Source organism: Equus quagga, chromosome 1, assembly GCF_021613505.1.
Source record: "Equus quagga isolate Etosha38 chromosome 1, UCLA_HA_Equagga_1.0, whole genome shotgun sequence".
Classification (NCBI taxonomy): domain Eukaryota; kingdom Metazoa; phylum Chordata; class Mammalia; order Perissodactyla; family Equidae; genus Equus; species Equus quagga.
This window is the reverse complement of record NC_060267.1, coordinates 29,221,312-29,237,889: the sequence shown is the minus strand read 5'-3', so window position 1 is coordinate 29,237,889 and position 16,578 is coordinate 29,221,312. Positions and strand designations below refer to the sequence as shown.

Genomic DNA, 16,578 nt, shown 5'->3' with positions numbered 1-16,578 from the left:
CTTTTCCAGCTGCTAGATTCCCTTACCTAGTGTATCTTACTTCTAGATTGATCTTTTTTCATAGTTCTCGTTTGTCAGAATGTGGAAATGCATTGCCAGAGTTGCTTCACTTCAAGCAGAGGAGAATAAATTATTCATTTCTGAGTTTTATTTGCATATATTGATATTATGCATACCATTATAGGAATCACACCAATCATTCAGTGTCAAGTTAACAGTCAGATGATCAGGATAAAGACTTTATGGAAATGAATAGCTTATAAAACGGCTTTGATTTCTTTTCCTGTAGAAGTTCTGATATGAATGGGCAAATTCTGATTATCTTTTCATTTGTTCCTTCACAAAAGAATCTGTCAGTATTCAGTGCATGTAAATGTGTTTATTTAAAAGGTAAACATACAGTGAAATTAAAAATACTTTCAATGGAACATAATAACAACAGTAATAATACTTAACATATACTGTATACTTACACTGGACTGAAGAGTTTACAAATTCTGCATTCAGGTTTTCTGGCAAAACAACCAGCCCTATTATGAAAAATAAAATCCTCAGTTCCAGATAGAAGATGGAGATCGTAGGAAGAGAAATAAGGCAACTGTTCCCAGTCACTATAGAAGGTGATAATTAACCCAGCAAGTCTCCTTGGATAAGTTCTTCACCAATGGAGGTTAAAGTGGTCCGCTTAAAATGAATAGTAATTTTAATCTTTAAAGTGCTTTGCATTTATTAATTCAAAGCACAATGTCTCTTAAATAGTTTAAGCACTGCTTTCTGAAATTCAAATACAATTTAAGGTGCTCCAAGCCTCTCGACAGCTGGGTGAAAATATAATGCTGGAGTTGTACAAAATTATCCACAATTTAGTTATCTTTTTTGGAGGGGGCAGACCAACCTTAATTGTCTGGAAAAAATATGTATATACACATATGTGTGTGTGTATGTATGTCTGTATGTATCAAATTTGGATATCATTCTCTATTCAAGTGATTCCACCAGAAATGTATTGAGTGTGGAAATTAGGACTGTATGTGGAGCATACACACAGAAAAGAGACGTTGTTCTATTTGATGTTTTCTGGAGGTGCTGTCATGAAGAAACTGACAGACTTATCCTTTTAAGCTTAGACAATGTTTATGTTAAATTGGAATTGGCGGAGTACAGATGGGAAACTATCCTAAAGGCATTACCTCATTCATCATAACACTTTTGCCTCTAAAACCAGCTTGAGACACATTTAGTACATTTTGTTTGGCCCAGTTTTTATTTTATCCAAAGCTTTTCCTATTAAAGGGCTTTTTGAAAATAGCTTTGTCTGTTGTTATCATGTATACTAATCAAATGATGTTTAGACTTTTCAGAGCAAATTCACTTAATTTTCAACAGAAAAAGAAAACCATAAAAAAAAATCCTGAAAGAATCCATTTTCATTGAGATTGTATACAATACCAGTAATAGAATATTAGGAGATTTTCCATCTCCTTTGTTAAAAATTCAGATGACTTGAATTTTCATCAAATATCATATTACATAATTACCTAGTTTTCACTTAAAATTATTGCCCAATAGTCTGGATAAGTCAATTCATCTTCAACTATGGAGATACAATCTGTTGTATCTAATGAAACTCAGCTAAGAGGATTTTTATTCAAATGTATCCTAACTCTGAAATGAAGAAATTGCTTTTGCACATACAGATACAAATTTGTGAGACAGATGTATTTACTATGTGGAATCATTTTGGTCATGAGAATTGGACCACAGTTACCCAAATGTTAACAACAGCTAACATTAAAATACCCTGAGGGGCCGGTCCTGTGGCTGAGTGGTTAAGTTCACACGCTCCGCTTCGGTGGCCCAGGGTTTTGCCAGTTTGGATCCTGGGTGTGGACCTAGCACCACTCATCAAGCCATGCTGAGGCAGCATCTCACATAGCAGAATCAGAAGGACCTGCAACTAGAATCCACAACTATGTACTGGCGGTGGGGGTGGTGCTTTGGGGAGAAGAAGAAAAATAAATAAAATACTAAAATAATACCCTAAGCATTAGATTCACTGTCTTACTTAATCATCAAAATGTCCCTGTGAGGCAGGCATTATTGTGCTCCTTTTATAGATTACTAAACTGAAGCTTGCCCAGTTACATAGCTAAGTAAATGTTTGTGCCAAGATTTGACTCGAGTTCTCTGATGCTGCGGCCCTGGTTTTTCTACCTATAATAATACTATTCTTTTGGAATATTTTGGTTTCTGTAGCCATAATACGTAACCTGTGGATTGTGTTTCTGTTGTAGACATGGGCAAGCACTATGTCATAAAATCAAAGCTACAACTTAGAAGCCTCTAAAGATAATTTAAAATAAATATTAATTTAAAATTAAATATTATTTTGAAGGTTCTAAATAATAATTTAAAATAAGAAACTTTTTTTTTGAGTTCTACTATACAGGACCATACTATGCAGGCGGTCCTTGCTTTACGTGATGTTGCAGAGCCCTGAGGATGATTCTGCAAGCTGAAATCAGGGAAACAAACAATAATTAGTGGAGAAAATTACAATTGTTCTGCTATCTGTAAAAACTTTTTGTTAAAACATTAAAAACTCTCTTAATATTGGTTATAAATGTATAGAGAAATGAAAAAAATAGTGAAACTACTTAGTACACCGTAATCAAAACTTAGAAACATTAAGTTTTTCTTTATAAAACCTTATCTTTGAAATACAGATTTAACCCCCCCACACCCAAAATCACTAGGGAAATTTCATTTTGCAGAATATCAAAGTTATCCAAACTTTTGAAATAAAAATTTAACTGCCCCCCCCCAAAAGAAACTTATTAAGAGTAGTTTAATCTTGCCTTTTTCTGATCATGTAACTTATACTAGCAAGAATCTTTTCTATGCCTTGGTGAGTTGTCATACTCCTTTCTAAGTCTGGATCAGCTTCCAACATTTTATCCTTTGCACTTTCAATGTCTGAAAATATCTCTGAGAGTACTCTTAGTGTTCCCGTGTCACTTCCTCTAGGACATTTTCAACTTTACTAAGTTGCTTTGGCTGCATATCTAAAGTCCAAACAACATCAGTGTCAACATTCCTACATTCAACTATTTCTTCTGTAATTCCATTTATGTTTGATTCAAATTGCACTGCCAGCTTTGTCACTCTTTGTTTCTTCGCTGTTTATTCTTTTTCTTTCTTTCTTTCTTCTTTTCTTCCTTCCTTCCCTCCTTCCTTCCTTTTTTCCCAATTCCCTCTTTGGATTATCTATTTTTGTAAAACATCATGTGGGTGTATCACTGGGAGACAAGAAGACAACACAATTACGCACTTTGCTGTCTGTGAGTGAACTGAATAGCAGATATACAGTGACCAATCACTGACAGACTTTGAATGAAGTGATGTGGTTGGTCACTGGTCATGATGTTATTAGGTGGTGATTTTGTAGACTGAAGCAGCAAAGTTTGTACTTTACATATTGCTCACAGTTAGTATATTGGTCATTGAAATTTGAACTGAGCTTCGAGAGAACTAGTATTTTAACTAAGTAATGGTCACTGAAATTCATGCATATTAGAACCTTGCCACGTGAGAACTGTCTGTACGTGACAATTATATGAAGGATATCAAGTACCACAAAGGATCATAAAAATACTACTCTACTGTATTATAAATTTTTAGATAAATAGATATAGTTCTAAAGTAATATGCTGGTTAAAATAAATATTAATTACACTTTAATAATGAATATTTATTATGTTATTATAATAATAATTTTACTTGCCTCCTAGGAATCTAAAAAAGTTTGGAGGGATATAATGTATGATCTAGGAAAGTTTGTAGGTTTGAATTAATAACTTCCTTTTGATGTAAGGATATTCAACATCAATGCATTATCCTTAAAATAGGTCTCATGATGGTTTACTTTAAAAATCAAGAAGAAAGAAAAGAAAAATCAAGTGCAGAGGGATATGATACCTCTTATATAATGCTTTAAATTGTAAACATTATTTCCTTTTTGAAAAACATATTTACGTTAAAAGCATGTAAAAACTCAATTCATAATAGTGATTACCTGTATGGAGAGACAGAAAATGGTTTTAAAAATTCTCAGATTACAATTTCTTATATACTTTTGTTTAATGAGACTGTATTTTATATTGAGACCTGAATATTTTTCAATATACAATACTACTTACCACCTACATAATGACAAAACTGTCATGTTATTCAAATTAATTGCTAATTTTTAAAATTCCTATTTTGAACTGAAAGAATTGAAATGATTTGTAAATTGTTCTTTTAGCCCCAAAACTCTATATTCTCTGACTTTTATATTAAAAGCTATCAAATTTAGTACATGTCTATTTGGGAGGATTAAGTGCTTATTTTTAAGGGGATGGTTAAGGTTCTCAGCATTGTTTAGTAAGTTAAAGCCTTAGGTTTTAAATCTGATTTTGGGTTGAGCTCTGGGAAGAAAATGATAATTCATAGGCACCTTGAGACAGTCACTTATCCCACATGAACTAAGGAGCAGATGTACTCCAAGGCTCTCGAAAGAAAGAAATGCCAAGTACTATCTCATGAAATCATGTTCTGTTTTCTGCAAGGTATAAAAAGACAAAAATAAGATTGTTTGAGTAACATTCAAGTTCTATGAATATATGTGTATAATGTATGAAAATTTGAATGGGTAAATATGCATAGTATACTTCTTTCAGAATGATGTACTTTTAGATTGATTGACTTTACTGGAACTGCTGAAATAAGAAAACACAGTGCAATTTAATTTGAGATAATGGGGACATTGGCTGTGTTGCACTTATTTTAAATGTATATGTGCCCAACTGTGATTGGATTAAGGTCATCATTGGCATTGCATTGATGTCTTTCAGAGACTTTTTCTTGCCCTTGCAGGTAGAGCGAGAAAAGGCCATCCTTCTGGCCAATCTCCAGGAGTCCCAAACGCAGCTGGAACACACCAAGGGGGCACTGACAGAGCAGCATGAACGGGTGCACCGCCTCACAGAGCACGTTAATGCCATGAGGGGCCTGCAGAGCAGCAAGGAGCTCAAGGCCGAGCTGGATGGGGAGAAGGGCCGGGACTCAGGGGAGGAGGCCCATGACTACGAGGTGGACATCAATGGCTTGGAGATCCTTGAGTGCAAATACAGGGTGGCAGTAACTGAGGTGATCGATTTGAAAGCTGAAATTAAGGCCTTAAAGGAGAAATATAATAAATCTGTAGAAAACTACACTGAAGAGAAGGCCAAGTATGAGAGTAAGATCCAAATGTATGATGAACAGGTTACAAGCCTTGAGAAGACCACCAAGGAGAGTGGAGAGAAGATGGCCCACATGGAGAAGGAGTTGCAAAAGATGACCAGCATAGCCAACGAAAATCACAATACCCTTAATACGGCCCAAGATGAGTTGGTGACATTTAGTGAGGAGCTAGCTCAGCTTTATCACCATGTATGTCTTTGTAATAATGAAACCCCCAACAGGGTCATGCTGGACTACTATAGGCAAAGCAGAGTCACCCGAAGTGGCAGCCTGAAAGGGCCGGATGATCCCAGGGGACTTTTGTCTCCACGGTTAGCCAGGCGAGGGGTGTCATCCCCAGTAGAAACAAGGACCTCATCTGAACCAGTTCCAAAAGAAAATACAGAGGCCAGCAAAGAACCAAGTCCAACCAAGACCCCCACAATCTCTCCTGTTATTACTGCCCCACCATCATCTCCAGTATTAGATACAAGTGACATCCGCAAAGAGCCAATGAACATCTACAACCTTAATGCCATAATTCGGGACCAAATCAAGCACCTGCAGAAAGCTGTGGACCGGTCCTTGCAATTGTCTCGTCAAAGAGCAGCGGCACGGGAGCTGGCCCCCATGATCGATAAAGACAAGGAAGCCTTAATGGAAGAGATCCTCAAGCTGAAGTCCCTGCTGAGCACCAAACGGGAGCAGATCGCCACACTGAGGGCCGTGTTGAAAGCCAACAAACAGGTGATCTCATTCTCCCGACAATGCATGCTCGCCAATGCTTTCTTGACTGGTTTATTCCTTAATGTTTCTCAGTGTCTACTATGATCAGGATGAGAGGTCAGATTCCTGGTCAGCCGAGGAAGAAAACAAACTGTGTCCCAGTGTCAGATCAGAATGTAATAGTTATTTTTAAGTGAGTGAATGAAAGAAATAGGAGAGTAGCTATGCACTGCTAGATGGAGGTAAAGGTGAGGAAGTTAAAGCTGGAACAAAGGAGGAGATCCAGTTGCAGATGAAGAAAGGCAGTTCAAGTGGTACTTATCAGGAGACCAGCAGTGGTTGAGTGTGGAAACAGGAGACAGAGGGGATGGCAGATTAGGCTGGCATGGCAGCTTACACCAAGGAGACAGAGCACGTAAAGGCACCCTGGCAGGCAGCTAGAACAAAGAGAGGGGAGCTCTCTAGAAAGAGATAGAGAGGTAGAGAGAGAAAGAGATATAAAGAGAGAACGTGCACTAGCTCTGCTGGTGACTACATGTACAAAATTTGGGTTCAGTTGGGATGTTAATTCAGCTGGATCACCCCTTAAGCAGCAGAGAATTTTTCCTAACCATAGACCTTGTCCTTTTGGAATAAGTAGGAATGCTGTAAAATGACTACCTGACTAATTCCTAGATTTTCTTGATGACTGAATTTCTTTTCCTCTCGAGCTCTGCCTGGGTGGGAGTGCTATGAAATATAGCCAGGAAAATATTTTTAACCTCTGTTTAGTTTATCGGGAAAGTGAGCCTTCAAAGATACATTTGAGAAGGGTGCTGAATAAAGGGTGTTGATGAAGAGAAGTAACAGGGCATCAGACACCTTCCTGCAAATGTAAGCAGTGCTACTGTCGGAGAGTGAGAGTTAATGTCAGATTCAGAGTTCTTCTCCTTTTGCCCTTCTTGGGGGGAAACCACACCATTGTCATGTCATCTACAGTGCAGCTTTCTAGCATCTTTATCTTCAGTTCCCATAAATCCATTGATAGAATTTGGAGATCTATACCACAAGAAATAATATTGTTTGCACTATAAACATGTTTTCTATAAATCTGAGGGCAGAATTAGGACCTTGTTTTATGCCATCACTTCAGGGGAATAGAAAATATGAGGGTGAATGAAGAATTTGTGAGAGCTCTGACTCCAATTTGAGGTCAAAATGAAGGGATTTGTTACCATAAATCCAAAGACCCAGTGATTTAGAGTGATCATAAATAACCAAGACTGTATTAAAGCTTAGACAACCTTTATCAAGAACATAATATCCTGAGCATTCTTGGTCAAGCCATTTAGATAAGTTCTTTGACTTCCTCCTGAAGGTTGAATATTAACAACCTAGAAACTTAGATCTATAAAAGTGTCAAGATGCTTCATTGACACAGAAGTACAGGTAAGCATGGTTGATCAGCCGAGAGAGTCTAATTTGTGAAGAAGCATTCATTAATTATCTATTTCATGGCAGGTAGTAAGTAGGGATGCAAAAATAAGTGACTAGTAATCTAGTAGGAGTTTAACATGTGCCTATAATTATTTACAGGATAGGACATATCATCAAGCACTTCAGAGTGGTAGAAACAGTGCCACAGGAATTCAGAGCAGTACAAAGCATTCCTGGCTGCGTTTTTATTTTGACAGTGGTTTGTGGTACCATTTGCATTACATTAGCGTCACAGCCCTTATGGTCTCAGTAAATTAAGTGAAAACACATTTCTAGCCGTGCATTTAGTTTACATTTTAATGATGTTGGCCCTATTGCTGTGATGCCTATGTGCCATAAATAGCTTCAGGTATCTACAGATGACATCCATTATGTTAAGACTTCGTGGAATGTTTATTATCAAGACAAAGGTAAGAATTCTGTTGTAGAAGAAAGAAAGAATCTCCCTGTTTTAAAACAGGCATTCTGCATTCTCTGTGAATCTTTTAATGTACTTTAGGATTTTTTTGTAGGCACAGTGTCTTCTGATGAAATAAGCAAATATTTGTGAAGTACCATCTGTGTACTAAACTGTGCTAGATGCTAAAGATTCCAAGAAGACTAGTACATGGCTCCTGCCTTCCAGAAAAGGACTCACAGACTAGTAAGAATGTCAGAATAGAAAGAGATAATTACATTACATGTTATACATGCTGTAATCCAAGTTAGGCGAACATTGCAGAGGAGGTAACTAATGTTTCCTAGAGAAGTTAGAAAAAACTTCAGAGAAACAATTATACTTCTTTGTTCTTAAAAGATAAGGAGTTGTGGGGCTGGCCCTGTGGCTGAGTGGTTAAGTTTGACCGCTCCGCTTCAGCGGCCCCAGGTTTCACTGGTTCGAATCCTGGGTGCGGACATGGCACCGCTGATAAGGCCATGTTGAGGCAGCATCCCACATGCCACAACTAGAAGGACCCACAACTAAAGTGTACAACTATGTGCTGGGGGGATTTGGGGAGAAAAAGCAGAAAAAAAATTAAATCTGTTTAAAAAAAAAAGATAAGGAATTGTTTTCCATAAGCGGAGGAAATAATTCCAGACAGAAAGAACAGGAAGTAGAGAGGCACAGAATAGGATTATGCATTCAGGGAATGGTGTTGAAGACCTCTGTGGCTGGAAACAAGATTTTTTATTTAGAAAGTCAACTTTGGGATGTGGAGAATGTGGCCAATGCAGGTATCAGCAAATCTACTAATGGGTTATAGATACTTAGAATTTCTTAATTCTGAAAAAAACTTTGTGCAGAAAGAAATCTACAGACAAAGCTGAGTCCTTTGAGGCATTTCTCACAGATAATAAATGTGTTCACACTTCTATTTCAGATCTTGCTCTCCGTTATTCCCTTCCCTCCCCTCCTTCCCTTAGGTAACTGACCATGTGGCACCAACCACATGCTTACAGATTTGTTACAGCTACATTTTCACAACTTAAATTTAGCTGTTCTAAATGAATATGTGTCTAAATTTTTTAAAAATTAAACTGCCATTTTTCCCCATGTCAGTTTCTGCATTCTGGATAATTCTCTGAATCTGTAATATTTCTGAAGATCCTACTGAGTTATGGCACAATAGAACAAACTAAAGTGTTTTATGAGCAACTTCTCATTTTAATCTGAATTTAAATCAATCAAAACGAATAAGAAATTACTTTGGAATCAAAAGATTAACAAACTACCCTATCCCAAAATTGTTTTAATGAAAAAAAATCTGTTTATAGACATTAGCTCTTTGCATAAGAACGTTGAAGCTATCCATTTCAAGCACAAAAAGAAATATTAAAAACCAGGGTAGTCTTCCTGGGAAATCCCATTAGGAATGGATTTTTTTTCCATTAGTAATGGACTTTTTCATTAGTATTGAATATTTTTACACATTCTGAAAAGTAGTTAGCAGTTTGTAAAACTGGTATATTTTGAGTTTGCCTTCAATATGTACACCATGTACTATGCATCAAACAAGCAGTCCCGAAATATACATTGATGCTATGCATTGATTCAGTCACTGTTGTTTTTTTTTTCACTTTCTAGTATCTGTCGGGCTAGTTCTCAGTTTGAAATACTCTCAATTCCAAGAACTTCAGACATGCCCAAACCCCAAACTCTAATAAAGATTTTAATTCATCCAACATTTTGGAATCTCTGCTTTTATGAAGATTGTGAAGAATTAAATTTGACCATAATTCATTGTTTTAAAGAAGTTGTATGCAAAGACTTAGGAAATAATTGGTTCTTTGTTAATTCTTTTCCTTAAATATATAATATGGATTTATGGTTTGTCATACACTCATGTTATAAATTGCAGCGGCCTGTGTCTTTTATTCTATGTGTTCTGGGCCCACAGAGCATGGGTGACACAAGAATATTTGAGTTCTACAGTATTTCACTTGGAAGCTGTGCTTCTCCACTAACTCCTTCTTGGTAAAATCCTTCTTGTATGAAGTTTCATTTCGGCTCCCTTCCTGTCTGAAAGGAGGCACTCTCAACCATCTGCATTAAATATTTACTGAACTGCTATCATTCCCGTAGCTCCGGATGCTGACTCTGGTTCACAGCTCACTTCCAAGACAAACTTAACCACTTTATGGATTCACAGCATGTTTTGACATTAAAGAAAAACGACCTGTGTCCCAAATACATGTATATGTTTATATGAAATTTAACCAAATCAACTCCATTTTCCACTTATGAAAGAAAGTAATAGCATGAAGAAATCTGTATGGTAGATTTTCCTGATATGAAAATGGTAAGCATTGTGATTTTTCTGCTTTAGACGGCTGAGGTGGCTCTAGCCAACCTCAAGAACAAATACGAAAATGAAAAAGCAATGGTGACGGAAACGATGACGAAACTCAGAAATGAACTGAAGGCTCTGAAAGAAGATGCAGCAACTTTCTCGTCCCTGAGAGCAATGTTTGCAACAAGGTAACAGTTTCCTCTTCCAAGATTAGGTGTGGTGTGTGGGGAAAGACTATAATATTCGCATGGGCATCTTCATGCATCCTGAGTGTATTTGGTGTGCTGTCTAAAAGGATAGGCTGTGAAGAAAATGTATAAGATTACACTCTGACAAATCTAAGAAAAAACCTTTTGTGCTGTTTTCTTTTTTTTTTTTAAAGATTGGCACCTCAGCTAACAACTGTTGCCAATCTTCTTTTTTTTTTTTCTCCCCAAATCCCTCCAGTACATAGTTGTATATTTTAGTTGTGGGTCCTTCTAGTTGTGGCATGTGGGACCCCGCCTCAACATGGCCTAACGAGCAGTGCCATGTCCGCGCCCAGGATCTGAACCCTGGGCCGCCAGAAGTGGAGCTCTCAAACTTAACCGCTCAGCCACAGGGCCGGCCCCTGTGCTGTTTTCCAGAGCCCTCTACTGGACACATTGGGTCAAGCAATTCTTTTACGTAGAAGTATTTTTAAATTAATATTATAGATATTTTTCCAGAGCTTATGTGCTCAAAATAATTAGACCAAAAAAAAAAAAAAAAAAGCCTCCAATAAGAGGAAAAAAGCCCATTTCCTAAAATAGCTAAATATTATCAGCACTGAAGTTTGTTTCTGTGATTGGAGTACATAAAAATGTTTATCATTAGTAAGTATTGTGTGAGGAAGATACCTGCGTAATGAAGATTAATTTCATCATATCAGCTAATTACTTAGACTTTAATACACTGTGATTAAAGTATGATTTCTAAAATGTAATTATATAGGGGCTGGCCTGGTGGCACAGTGTTTAAGTGTGCATGTTCCGCTTCGGCGGCCCAGGGTTCGCCAGTTTGGATCCCGGTGCGGACATGGCACTGCTTGGCAAGCCATGCTGTGGTAGGTGCCCCACATATTAAAAAAAGTGGAGGAAGATGGGCACGGATGTTAGCTCGGGGCCAGTCTTCCTCAGCAAAAAGAGGAGGATTGGCAGCAGATGTTAGCTCAGGTCTAATCTTCCTCAAAAAGAAACAATAAACAAAAAAAATAAAATGTAATTGTATATTACCAAATTGTTTACATTGCCCAACTAGTTCATTAGACAAATATTAGTTACTAATATTACTACCTCCTCCAACCTGTTTCATTATGTTACTACCTCCTCCAACCCGTTTCATTCTGAAGTGCCTCTGTATTTTGTTTTTAGACTTGAAGTGATTGCTGAGAATGTATTGATTCAAGGGTTTCAAAATCCTGAGATTTTCAATATAGTGTTGCAATCTCTTTTTTGCTGTCACAATTCAGGGCCAAGACAAAAACAGTTAATTATCTTACATGACGTCAACTTGGTACAAAATTCACAAAGCATAATGATGGCTTTATTTGAAGATTTAGTAAATAATTTACATGTAGCTGATATAAGTATAAAAAAAAATCCTGGGTTTTATAGGAGCCCTGGCATTTGTCCAGCTTCCTTTGCATGTCAGGAGATTAAAGGCACAAGCTCATACTTTGTGACTGACTCTCTTGGAGATGGCAGTGAGGAGGCTGAGTGCCAGAGGGACACACGGGGGCAGGGGGACTGACCTCTGGGTCTGAGCAGGTGGAGTTTGGGGAGTAGAGTATGCATACTATGGCTGCTATGGGGGGCAGGATAGAGAATGGAGATGGTGCACAATGCCCGCCTCTTTGATGAAAGAAATCAGTCAGCATTACATGTAGAATCAAGAAAACATATTATTTCCTCTTTGAAAGAGAAGTCAAAACATTTTTAAAGGGACATTTAAAATCTCAACCTGATTTATATCAGAATTATTACCCCCAAATAGTGCATTTTCACAGAAATTTGGTTTTTTTGGGTATAGTAACTGCCTCACTCCTTAGTATTTTTACAAATATTGTTATCTTGTTACTGCCCAAGGTGGGGGGGGTGGGGGATCTGCTCACTGCAAGACATGCCAATAATCAAGAGGCAAGGTGGTAGGAGAGAAAGGGTTTTTTATTACAGCTTGCTAGCATAGGGGAAGATGGCCAACTAATGTCCGAAAGAACCACCTTACAGAACAAAGACCACAGGCCAGTTATATGCGGGGCTAGTCTTTGGGGGTAGGGGAGGCAGCTGGTCTCTAGGTAGGGGCCTCCATCTGATCTCCAGGTGCGGGCAGACATCTGGTCCTAGTTCCTGATAGTCTTTTGTTTTACTGGATATGCATTAGAGACCGGAGCAGCGCCCTATCCCCTGACCTTTCAGTTGTCCTTGATGATGGCCATCAGCACAGACTCTCTGCCTGGGGGTCATCACATTCCTCAGGAACTCAAAAGAACAAAGTTATTGACTTACTGCAGCTGGGAGGGACGTAAAATCTACAGAGCATGTCTGGGTTAGTTAGTCAGAGGTCATTCAAAGTTACAATATGATTTCTTTTCTACAATATAGCTTCCCTTATGTCAACCTCCTGTTGAGCCTGCATCAATCTGACCAATTAAATTAAATCAAGGGTCTTGAAATCCACACTGTATTTTACTAAGCCCTGATTTTTTCTTAGGCTACCCCTACTATGCTTCTTGACATTCAAGGTTAAGGAAAATGGGAACCACCTGGATCTCAAGTTCTTTCACTGCAGAGTTTGTCTGTTTTTTCTTTAGAATGACACAAGGCTTGTGTTAATTTCAAAGTTTGTACAGTACATTTTAGATAACTCAAAGTCAGTAACTATCTGCTGGCGTCTGAAGAGTATTTATTATTATCTTGGTGGGTAAATAAACTCAGGAAAAAATGCTGAATAATTGTGAGAATTATCCTTGCTTCCAAATGTATATGTGCTCAGGTTTTACCTTTGGTGGGGAAAAAAGGTTACTGAGCTTATCTTCCTGCAGCAGCACAAGTATCAAACCTGAATAAAGATGTTCCTGACAGCCTGCTCTGTCTGTATCAAACTCTCTGCAAATCTGGGTTTTCTTTGATGCCTATTGCTTTATCATCTGGCTAAGAAATCACTGGAAATATTCAGGTCTCTAATTCAGGCTAATATGCCATATTGAAAGCAATGGCAGCTGTAATCTGTACTCAATTAAAATAAAACCTATAAATATAGGTACAGAAGGAAATGATTTTTTCTTTATAAACATTATTATTCCTTTGCATTCTGCAGACATAGCCTATAACAAACGTGTCACATTCCTCCAAAGAATACAATGTTACACAGTAGAAAAAGCTATTGTAACACATCTAAGATGTGTGAACATTACCTGAGACTTTACTGTTCATTCTTCTGCCACCGTAGAGCAGCCCCCACACTAACTCTGTCCCTAGAGTTTGAGATGTCACCTGTTAAGAATGTCCCCATATGTACTCCATTGTATGGATGAACCATCAGTTATTGAACCTGCTCTGCTGTTTCCAGTTTTCTGCTGGAATGGATTACCTCCATTCTGCTCTAGGAAGACCAGGTCTAAACATCTAAATTCCAGTACAGTTCATTACTTTTCAACTTCAGTTCCAAGTTCAATTTCACCAAGGTTTTCTCCTGACCACTCTTCTGTTTGGGTTCCAGATGTGATGAATATGTCACACAGTTGGATGAGATGCAGAGACAGTTAGCAGCCGCAGAGGATGAGAAGAAGACTCTAAACACTTTGTTACGAATGGCTATCCAGCAAAAACTCGCCCTGACCCAGCGGCTGGAGGACTTAGAGTTTGACCATGAGCAGTCCCGACGCAGCAAAGGCAAACTTGGGAAGAGCAAGATCGGCAGCCCTAAAGTAAGTGGGGAGGCATCAGTCACCGTGCCCACCATAGACACTTACCTCCTGCATAGTCAGGGCCCACAGACACCCAACATTCGGGTCAGCAGTGGCACTCAGAGGAAAAGGTATGCATGCAGCGATCTTCATAGTATGGTGCAGTGGCCAGATTTTAGTTAACTGCAAAAATTAATGTGCTCTTATTGTGGAGGATGGAGGAAGGGAAGGAAGAGAAAAACTGAGAGTGGATGTACAATTGGGCCTCGCTAATGCTGGTTTTTCCAAATCAAAACTTTTGATAATTGTGTTTATTCCTTTCTATCCCCCACACCCCACCTCTTGATTAACCATAATATAATTTTTCAAGTGTCTGTCAACATTTTTTGTTGTTCCTTGTATGCATAAATATGCCTCTCCCTTACCTCCAGCCTAAAAGTTGGTAGATAAAAGGTGGATATTAAGAATGAAGTTATGTTTTACATGGGTGATAAGTTTAAAAATTATTGTACCTCTGGTTATGGTGCTGTTTACTGGCTTCTCTTTAATGGGGCAAGGATATGAGTATGTTCTCTTAGGGGAACTTTTGTTCATGTGACCAAAACTGATGGTTGACTGAAAGGTGATATCTATCTTTAGGCAAAATGCAATGGAATGTGTATAGTCTTTTTCTTAAAAGCAGGTTTTGTGCTTTTTTCATTTGGTATGTTACTATTACTCAAAGGAATCACGTGTAAGGTGTTTAGTGGCTTGATTATTTTGTGATCTTTTTCCAGAGTCTTGGATGTTGAATTCCTTATCCTGTGTTTTCAGTTAATGGTAAAATTTTTATTTTAGGAGTTTTCAGTAAAGAATCAAATAATATAAATAATTTCTATTTGTGGTTCAAACTGACTAACTGTAATAAATCTCTTTTCCAGTATCCAGCATAGTTTCCAAATAGGGTTGTATCCTGGTATGGAAACTAAGCAATTAGCAAAAATCTTGATTTACGTGTTAAAAAAAAAATTAAATGCCGATATAAATAATGTTGTCAATGGTGAGGCTTTGAAAGGTAATTAAAGTAAAACTTTTTTGTTTCCTATATGTATTTTCTTGGATCTCCTGCAAGACAATTTTCACCTTCCCTTTGTGATCAGAGCCGTCCCAGGACTTCAGGGGCTTCCTACCTACAGAATTTATTAAGCGTTCCCCCTGACCCCACCTCCACAGAATCATTTCTTCTGAAGGGCCCCCCTTCCATGAGTGAATTCATCCAAGGGCACCGGCTCAGCAAGGAAAAAAGGTTAACCGTGGCTCCACCAGGTAAACATTTTTTCCTTGGGTGCATGTGATGCAAATGGTCAGTAGCATAGATGACTCTCCCCTTCCTTCCTCCCCCTCATGCCCACCCATCCGCAGAGTTAACGTTGGTGATGGGTCAACTGCTACAGCTCAGGTAAAGATGCTTTCCACTTAGCTTCCAGTTACCTCCTTTACTCAGCCAGACAGTCAGAGTCTCCAGCGACTTCCTTTTAACAGCCAAGGATGGACAATGAGAGTAGGAAGGAATGGGATAAGTTCAGGGGAGACTAGCAACAGGTGCCATGCAGGACACACACCTGGATCCTGTTTGCAATTTGGTGGCTCATAGCGATTCCATCTTGGTCAAATTTTGTCATTTGGTTCTGATCATTTTTAATGTAATTTCAGTAAAGGGAGCCATCTTTATAAAAAGCCTTTTGGGCTAATCTTTTGTAGTGACTCAGAATGTCTCCTCAATCATTATAGAGAAGATAAAAGTAAAAATCCTTTAAAGTTTTGCTCCTCAGAAACATTTAGGTCTTAGTGTAATTTTCTTGTAGTTTGCAAGGCCTTATTGATTTATGCTTACCAATATGCTCACAATTTACTTTAGCTTCACTCTTTTGCATTTTTCTGTTTTACAATTCTTCCTATGAAGGGTCTCAACTGAAAATGTGACTTCTGGCAAATAAAGATCTTCCTTTTGAGAAATCCCTGCATGCTAACTATAGGTCAGAGATAGCACGCAGGAAGTCCATGAAACAAACTAAGCCCAAAGGCCACTATCATTAGGCTGAATGAAATTTTAATGAATGAAAAATTAAAACTAATTCAAGTTAGCAGGCAAAAGTTAGAAACTCAAGAGATTTCACATGAACATCTCTATTTCTGGCCTCCCTTGAGTGATTCTGAACATGTGGCAGCCCTCGGTCTGCATTCATGCATGTCAGCAACCTGTCAGAGCTCTGTACTGGCTGCTTTTAAACAGGGCAAACTTTGCAGTTTGCCACAATCCCCCTCACTCCCTATTACTTATCCCCAGCCTGCTGTACTCATTTCTGTTCTCTTCTGTTCCCTACTTGTAGACTTTGAGTTCGCCACCTTTGCCACGGAATTTCTTTTGTTTAAATT

General features: G+C 38.2%; 1 protein-coding gene across 6 annotated transcripts in view; it reads left to right on the top strand.

The window, feature by feature from the left end:
• BICD1 (BICD cargo adaptor 1) overlaps positions 1 to 16,578 on the top strand; it is a 208,687-nt gene that overhangs the window by 158,653 nt on the left and 33,456 nt on the right. For 2 of the 6 annotated variants that reach the window (XM_046647526.1, XM_046647510.1), the window contains exons 5-8: positions 4,918 to 6,012; positions 10,275 to 10,426; positions 13,977 to 14,184; positions 15,275 to 15,435. In XM_046647526.1, coding sequence (XP_046503482.1) covers positions 4,918 to 6,012; positions 10,275 to 10,426; positions 13,977 to 14,184; positions 15,275 to 15,298 — 1,479 coding nt within the window. In that variant the 3' untranslated portion in view covers positions 15,299 to 15,435. Of the gene's footprint in view, positions 1 to 4,917; positions 6,013 to 10,274; positions 10,427 to 13,976; positions 14,875 to 15,274; positions 15,469 to 16,578 lie in introns of those variants that run through there. The other 4 variants (XM_046647517.1, XM_046647501.1, XM_046647535.1 and 1 more) reach the window with 3 other exon arrangements.